General features: G+C 37.7%; 1 protein-coding gene across 3 annotated transcripts in view; it reads right to left on the minus strand.

The window, feature by feature from the left end:
• Positions 1-1,343: 1,343 nt before the first annotated feature.
• The window catches only part of GOLM2 (golgi membrane protein 2), a 121,285-nt gene continuing 114,068 nt past the window's right edge, over positions 1,344-8,560 (minus strand). For all 3 annotated transcript variants that reach the window (XM_017545877.2, XM_017545900.2, XM_017545869.2), the window contains one exon: positions 1,344-3,739. In XM_017545877.2, the coding sequence (XP_017401366.1) occupies positions 3,669-3,739 (71 nt within the window). In that variant the 3' untranslated portion in view covers positions 1,344-3,668. The remainder of the gene's footprint in view (positions 3,740-8,560) is intronic.

An 8,560-nucleotide genomic window follows, 5' to 3' on the forward strand; every position in this document is an offset into this window, starting at 1 on the left:
AAAAAAAAAAAAAAAAGAAGTTGGACTGGGCTTTGTGTAGTCCAATTAGAACTAAATGTCGATGGCCCACATGTGATGTAAAAACTATAACCTAGAATGAAAATGTATTGACACACTGTTTGTCCTGTTGAAACCATATGCCACACATGAGGGAATAGGTGTTTTTAAGGTCAGCCCCATTATGTAAAGTGACTACCTTCCTGATATAGTTTGGCTCTGTGTCCCCACCCAAATCTCTTCTCAAATTATAATCCTTATGTGTGGAGGCAGCGACCTGGTTCCGGGAGGTGCTTGGTTAATGGTGAGGGTTTCCCTGATGCTGTTCTCCTGACAGTGAGTTCTCACAAGATCTGATGGTTTTAAAAATAGCAGTTTCCTGTGTGTACACTTTCTCTCTCCTGTCTCTGTGTAAGATGTGCCTTGCTTCCCTTTTATCTTCCACCATGATTGTAAGTTTCCTGAGGCCTCCCAGCCATGTGGAACTGTGAGTCAATTAAACCTCTTTCCTTTATATATAAAGTACCCAGTCTCACATAGTATCTTCATAGCAGTGTGAAAACGGACTAATACACTTCCTCATAAATATGTTGTTGCTTTTTTTTAAAACAAATTCTCTGTCCTCATATTCAAGCAAATTTTGTTGTTACGTGATTACAGGAATGAGAGGTCCAAAAGATAAAATCTTAAGATTTTTTTCAAACAGTGTGACATATTTTAGAAATGATTTTGAAGTCATTTCAAAATCATTTCAATCACATTTCTCCTAAAATAATCCTTACATGTATATTTGCTTCATTTTTGTTAATGGGTCAGTAGCAGTACCTAAACTTACAATGCTCTCCCCTATCTTGCCCCTTCCGTACTTCTTCAATCTCATTTCTCTCCCTTGTGCATTACACTCCAGCCACATAATGTAATGTTTTAGTTCAGTGAAAACCTAATTATTTGGAACCTTGGAACTTTTATTTATTTATTTATTTTGAGACAGAGTCTCACTTTGTCGCCTAGGCTTGAGTGCAATGGCACGATCTTGGCTGACTGCAACCTCCACCTCCCAGGTTCAAGCGATTCTCCTGCCTCAGCCTCCTGAGTAGCTGGGATTACTGGTGCCCACCAATACACCTGGGTAATTTTTGTATTTTTAGTAGAGATGGGGTTTCACCATGTTAGTCAGGCTGGTCTTGAACTCCTGACCTCAGGTGATCCACCTGCCTCGGCCTCCCAAAGTGCTGGGATTACATGCATGAGCCACCGCGCCCAGCCAACTTACTCAGGTTTTAGTGTTAAAATGTATTTGCAGCATGAATGTGATGTTTGTGTATGTATTAGACTCAGCAAATCAGTGAAACAAGTTTAATTTTTAATTTATTAGAACCCAGTAAATGATGATTTTAAAAGCAGAGTTTCCATCAAATTAACACTTAATTCAGGGCAAAAATACATTTTAAAAACCTAAATCTTAAGGCAGAAGTAAAACCTTATAAAAACAGTATGTCTACTACAGACTGTAAAATGTCAGAATTTTAAGAGATTCACATAGTATTTTATAGCACTAAAATATTAATACAGTCAGAAATATTATCAGTTGGTCCAAGATTTCTGTTTATAAAATGTCTAGGCTGCTAATTGAAGAAATGTTGCCATATAAGTAACAGCTACAGTACAACCAACCAAGTGATTGTTTTTATGACAAAAGAACAAAGGCAGGTAATTGCATGTTTCCATTTGTAAAGCTTTTGCAGTATTAAATATAAAGTATTAATAGGGATATTTTTAGATTCATCTCCCTACCCTAATGCCCCTAAAAGGTACATCACTTCCCTTTAACTCTATTTTTAAAATTCTGTAAACCACCATACCTATTCATTGTAGGCCTGACCCTATAAAGGCATGAATTGTTTACTTTGATATGGTGGAAAAACAATTTTAGTAAACTACTGCATCTTTTCCTAGTCATTAAGCAATTTTAAACAGAAGTCTTAAGAATTTTTGCACCTCAACAAGTGAACAACCTGTTTCTCTACCACTGTAAGTTTGAATTTTGACCAGAATCTGTTAGTACACAGGGGAAAACACATTTCATGTTTACGTGCAATTAACAGTAGCCCTTCTGAAAAACTGGGTTAACAATCTTAAATTTCCCCTTATGATCAAAACCTTTTGTTTGTTTGGGAGCAGGAAAAGATTTAAAAGTGCTTTAAATCAGAAAACAAGAATTAGGTTGCTTACACATTCCATTGAATAGTGTCAAAAAAGATAAAGGCATTTAAAATAATTTGTAAGTCCAGCAAATATAAGCTTGATGGGTTCTTAACTTACATATTAAGTAATTACCAAGATTCATTATTTTACAAACTTTTAAGCTACTTTAATAAAATGGCTATAGACCTCACTGTACTTCTATTTATCTGTGCATTAATAAAAACCTGTTATCCTTATTTAGTACTTCTGAAAAAGTCTAGTCAAATAAGATCACTAAAATTACCAGAAAAGCTTTGAAATACTGATTACAGATTCATTTCAAAGTAGATTTAACCCCTTTCAGGTTCTGGTGTTTAAATCATTAATGTCATCACCAACTTCAACTCTGAAAATATAAAAATTTTAGCCAGTGCTGGCTATAGTTAAACAGTACTGGTATTACTTGAAAAAATAAAAATTAAAAATATATTATCAATCATGCATTCCATAATTTCAAGAACTAAGTAAGATATAACTCATAAATATTGTTATGTCTTTACAGGTTATCTCAATTTCCATCAGGCCTCAGCTGAAATTTTATCTGCCAGAACACATCTGCACTCATGTAAAATAAAAGGAGTAGGGAGGTGACTTTGTATACATACCGTCCAGTGCTTGGCTTCTAGTTTCCCCCCTTGTGTGTAACTATTCTAGGTATGACTCCTTGAGCATGAAATGAGGGGTAGATAGAACAGAACAGCTGTTGGGCTAACAAGAATTAATGTATAGGACATGGTGGCTCATGCCTGTAATCCCAGCACTTTGGGAGGCCAAGGTGGGAGAATCACCTGAGGTCAGGAGTTCAAGACCAGCCTGGCCAACATGGTGAAACCTCGTCTCTATTAAAAATACAAAAATTAGCCACGCATGGTGGCGGGCATCTGTAATCCCACCAGGATTACAGAGGCTGAGGCAGGAGAATCACTGGAACCCAGGAGGTAGAGGTTGCAGTGAGTCGAGATTGCGCCATTGCACTCCAGCCTGGGCAACAAGAGCAAAACTCCGTCTCAAAAAAAAAAAAAAAAAAAAAATTAGTGTATAAAAAGTTTTCTGCTGAATATCTGTTCTTACTATGATTATGCTATGCAACATATAACCTGTACAACCATTTTTTCCTGTTTATCTATTTGTGGAAATAAGTCGGCTCAATAAAATGTGAAATATACATTAGTTTGCTTTAAATGCAAAGATTAACTGTTTTTGGCTTAAGTGTATTATAACCAAAAAAGTCTCTGCCATGATAATACAGTATTAAAAACTTCACATATGTACATGGGTACATTCCTTCATTAAAGTTTTTCCTTAATTCTATCTCAGTGTATCTTTACAACTGATACAACTGATCTTTACAACAAAAGTCAGAAAGGACAAAGTAGAATGATTTCATTTTACAGCACTTTAGGTTTTCTGAAGTGTTCCTTTAGGACTTAAAGGACATCATTGAAATGTTGTTTTCCATAGTCTGCAGGATCCATTTGAAGTTCTCTTTCTTCATCATCTGTAAGTAAAATAGTTTTGTATCAAAATATGAGTTTTTATCACTGCAGAAATCCAATTAATGTCTGTTTTTCTCAGCCTTAAGATAGGTTTCTGCTTGTTATTTTACACCTAGTACAAATAGTGTTCTATTTCTTAGATGCTTAAAGAGTGAAAAGTACAAATATTGTTCTATTTCTTAATTTTTTTGAGATGGAGTCTCACTCTGTCACCCAGGATGGAGTGCAATGGCACGATCTCAGCTCACCGCAACCTCCACCTCCCAGGATCAAGCGATTCTCCTGCCTCAGCCTCCCAAGTAGCTGGGACTACAGGCACCTGCCACCACGCCTAGCTAATTTTTGTATTTTTAGTAGACATGGGGTTTCACCACATTGGCCAGGCTGGTCTCGAACTCTTGACCTCAGGTGATCTGCTGCCTCGGCCTCCTAAAGTGCTGAGATTACAGGCATGAGCCACAGCGCCCAGCCTAAATATATTATTTCTATATAGATGAAGGTTAGTCCTTTAAATTAAAGCTTTGGTAGAAACCTTTCTGTACACATTTTCAGGCTTTTAAAAATCAATTTTTTTTTTGTAATTAAAAAAGTATCCCATATTGGTAATGTAAAAATTATAAAAGATAGAAAAGTAAAAGTCACCATGATCCCAACATTTAACATTTTAGTGAATTTCTTTGCTTCTCTGCAAATAGCTTACTCTTGGCTTCCTAAATGGAGTATAACAACCAAAATTTAAACTTTTCTTAACTAAACAGAAAAAAAAAAAAAGATTACTGTTAATAAAATCTTCAAAGCCTCTTTGAGTAGCTATATTAAATTCTCCAAATAGTGCTATGAAGTTTATTTGGCTACTACATATTTTTCTGGCTCTTTCTTGGCTATGAGTTGTCACTTTGCTTTGTTGTCGATTTATGTGCCAGTAGCAATCCTTCTTTTCTAATTTTGCTGCAAATTACAGGTTTTAAAATGAGACTGCTCAAGAGGTTGTTATTGTTGCCGTTTTTTGAGACAGAATCTTGCTCTGTTGGCCAGGCTCGAATGCAGTGGTGATATCATGGCCAACTTGCAGCCTCAACCTCCTGGGTTCAAGTGATCCTCCCATCTCAGCCTCCCAGGTAGCTAGGGCCACAGGTGCATGCCACCACACCTAGCTTCATTTTGTATTTTTTGTAAAGATGGGTTTTTGCCATGTTGCCCAGGCTGTTCTAGAACTCCCAGGCTCAAGTGATCTGCTGGCTTCGGCCAAGGGTATTAAAATTATATTAGAATAAGAATGAAAAGTATTTTGACCAGAGCCTTGGAGAATCCCTTTGGAGTACATGGATTTTTATGGTGTCTTTTGGCTCCTCTGCAGACTTAAAAAATCACTTTTCCTACATTCTAGTTCACAGATACTATTACCCAATAGCTTAATTTTTGTTAATATAAAGAAAGTTACACATTGGAATCTAAATTCATATGTATACTATAGTTTTCTGAAATCTATTACTTTAGGCATGAGAAGTTTTACGCTCTAAAACTTTCTTCTTTCAAAAATGCCAAATAGGCCGGGCATGGTTGTGCAAGCTTGCAATCCCAGCACTTCGGAAGGCTGAGGCAGGCAGATCACTTGATCTCAGGAGTTCAACACCAGCCTGGGCAACATGCTGAAACCCAGTCTCTTTTAAAAATAACAAAGTTTAGTAAGGTGTGTTTGTGTGTAGCTGTAGTCCCAGCTACTGAGGAGGCTGAGGTAGAAGGATTGCCTGAGCCTGAGAGGCTGAGGTTGCAGTGAGCACAGATCACACCACTGCACCCCAGCCTGGGTAACAGAGCTAAACCCATCTCAAAAGAAAAAAATCTCAACGGAGCGACAGAATGAGAGAGAAAGAGAGAGAGAGAGAGAGAAAGAAGAAAAGAAAAGAAAAAGGTCAAACAAACCAACTTTCTTTCTCAACATCTTTCCTGTGGAACTTACACAAATTTTCATTTCTAGAATTTCAGGCAACCATTTGCACCTTTTGTTTTTTAGACAGGGTCTCACTCCCATCACCCAGGTTGGAGTACAGTGGAACAATCTCGGCTCACTGCAGCCTCGACTTTCTAGGGCTCAAGGGATCCTCTCACCTTAGCTTTCTGAGTAGCTGAGACTATAGGCACACACCACCACACCTGGCTAATTTTTGCTTTTTTTTTTTTTTTTTTCCGTAGAGACAGGGTTTCACCACGTTGTACAGGCTGGTCTTGAACATCTGGGTTCAAGCAATCCGCCCATCTTAGCCTCCCAAAGTGCTGGGATTATAGCTGTGACCACTGCACCCAGCCTCTCCATATTCTTAACAAATGACCTATTTTTAAATAGTATAATCCACTAGGTATGATAATCCCAAATCTTTTTTTTTTCTTTTTATTTTATTCTTTTTCTCTTCTTTTTTGGTTAACCAAATCTGTCTTAATATGTATTAAACCTGAAATTATATCCATTTTCACACTTTTACTTTATATGCATGCTAATCAATTTATCAAATAACTCTATACTTAAAAAAAATTATCTTTGGTTTTAAAAGGGAAAATAATCACAGGCATCTCTCTAGAAAGCTCTCCTTAGGATCCACATTATAGAACCTCATCCTATGGCTATAAATACATCTTTTAGGACTTTAACATAATTAAATCGAGGGCCGGGCGCGGTGGCTCAAGCCTGTAATCCCAGCACTTTGGGAGGCCGAGGCGGGTGGATCATGAGGTCAAGAGATCGAGACCATCCTGGTCAACATGGTGAAACCCCGTCTCTATTAAAAATACAAAAAATTAGCTGGGCATGGTGGTGCGTGCCTGTAATCCCAGCTACTCAGGAAGCTGAGGCAGGAGAATTGCCTGAACCCAGGAGGCGGAGGTTGCGGTGAGCCGAGATCGTGCCATTGCACTCCAGCCTGGGTAACATGAGTGAAACTCCGTCTCAAAAACAAAAAAAAAAACATAATTAAATTAAGGCTTAATCATCATGGAGCAGTGGATAATTTTCTAGAAATTTAACAGGAAAGTTATTGAAAAGAAAAGGTGTCTTTACTTTTCGGGATTTTTTTTTTTTTTTTTTTTTAGGTGGAGTCTCACTGTTGATGGCCCAGGCTGGAATGCAATGGTGCAATCTCAACTCACTGGAACCTCTGTCTCCCAAGTTCCAGCAATTTTCCTGCCTGAGCCTCCCGAGTTGCTGAGATTATAGGCGGCCACCACTATGACTGGGTTGGCTAAATTTTTTTTGTATTTTTAGTAGAGATGGGATACTTTGTGAGACCATGTTGGCCAGGCTGGTCTCAAACTCCTGATCACAGGTGATCCACCCGCCTTGGCCATCCAAAGTGCTTGGACTACAGAAATGACCCCACCATACCCGGCCACTTTTTGGGATTTTTAAGTGAACAAATATAAAGTGAAATTAGGATAAGAGCAAATGTCCAGGAACAGAAAAACAAATCTACTCCCATCTCAGGTACTTAACAAACATGATCTAGTTCCTAAAATTATATGGACCTCTAATTATTTTCTCAGGAAAATAGAAATAACTGTGTTTCCTACCGCAAAATAATATATGTGAAGACAGTCATTACTTGCAATGTCCTCGATAAATATAAAGAGGTTTTTTTGTTTTATTAATTTATATGTTAGCAAAGTTTTAATATGGTATCTTCACATTGTTTTCAGAATTTCATAGGACTTTTAAATTCAGTGTAGCTATTCTATCCAGAATTCATGTTTCTACCAACAACCTATTTGCCTTTATCTGTAAAGTAGTAGTATGTGATTATGAAATCATCTAACCAAATCTAATGTAGAATAATGGATAACCACTAAATATAGTTATAGAAACTTATATAGTTCATTTTAGGAAGCAGCAAAATATTAAATAGTTCATCAAGGTAAAATGAGCATTAGAGGAAATATAATTTTAAAGATAGCAATAATTTATTAAATAATTCCTAAATTCCCTCTGAAGTCAAGAAAGGCTACCTCCATTAAAGAAACCTCTACCAGCTGAGTGCAGTGGCTCACACCTGTGATCCCAGCACTTTGGGAGGCTGAGGCAAGTGGATAGCTTGAGCTCAGGAGTTTGAGACCAGCCTGAGCAACACAGCAAGACTCCATCTTAGAAAATTAAAAAATTAACAACAACAACAAAAAAACCCCACAAACAGCAAAAAAGAAAGCTCTACCAAGCAATAACTTCTTGAGGCAAAAAGCCAGTGAGGAGACAGGTGCAGTGGCTCATGCCAATAATCCCAGCCCTTTGGGAGACCTAGGCATCCTGATTATTTGAGTCCAAGAGTTTAAGACCAGCCTGGGAAACATGGCTAAACCCCGCCACTACGAAAAAAAAAATACAAAAAACTAGCCAGGTGTGGCGATGCATGCCTGTGGTCCTAAATACTCAGGAGGCTGAGGTAGGAGGATCTCTTGAGCCCAGGAGGTTGAGGCTGCAGTGGGCCACGATTACGCTACTGCACTGCAGCCTGGGTGACAGAGGCAGACCCTGTCTAAAAAAAATACACACACACACACACACACACACACACACACACACACACACATAATATACATATATTAAAAATATAACCATTTATATATCAATAGAAAGATATAAATGTATTATAAATATGTAAACGTTTTTATATAAATGTTTATATATAATTTTTATCTGTAAAAAATTATCTAGATATATCTATAATAAATTAGAAAACAGATTAAGGCCGGGCGCGGTGGCTCAAGCCTGTAATCCCAGCACTTTGGGAGGCCGAGGCGGGTGGATCACGAGGTCAAGAGATCGAGACCATCCTGGTCAA

Source organism: Cebus imitator, unplaced genomic scaffold (genome assembly GCF_001604975.1).
Source record: "Cebus imitator isolate Cc_AM_T3 unplaced genomic scaffold, Cebus_imitator-1.0 Scaffold9, whole genome shotgun sequence".
Taxonomy (NCBI): Eukaryota; Metazoa; Chordata; class Mammalia; order Primates; family Cebidae; genus Cebus; species Cebus imitator.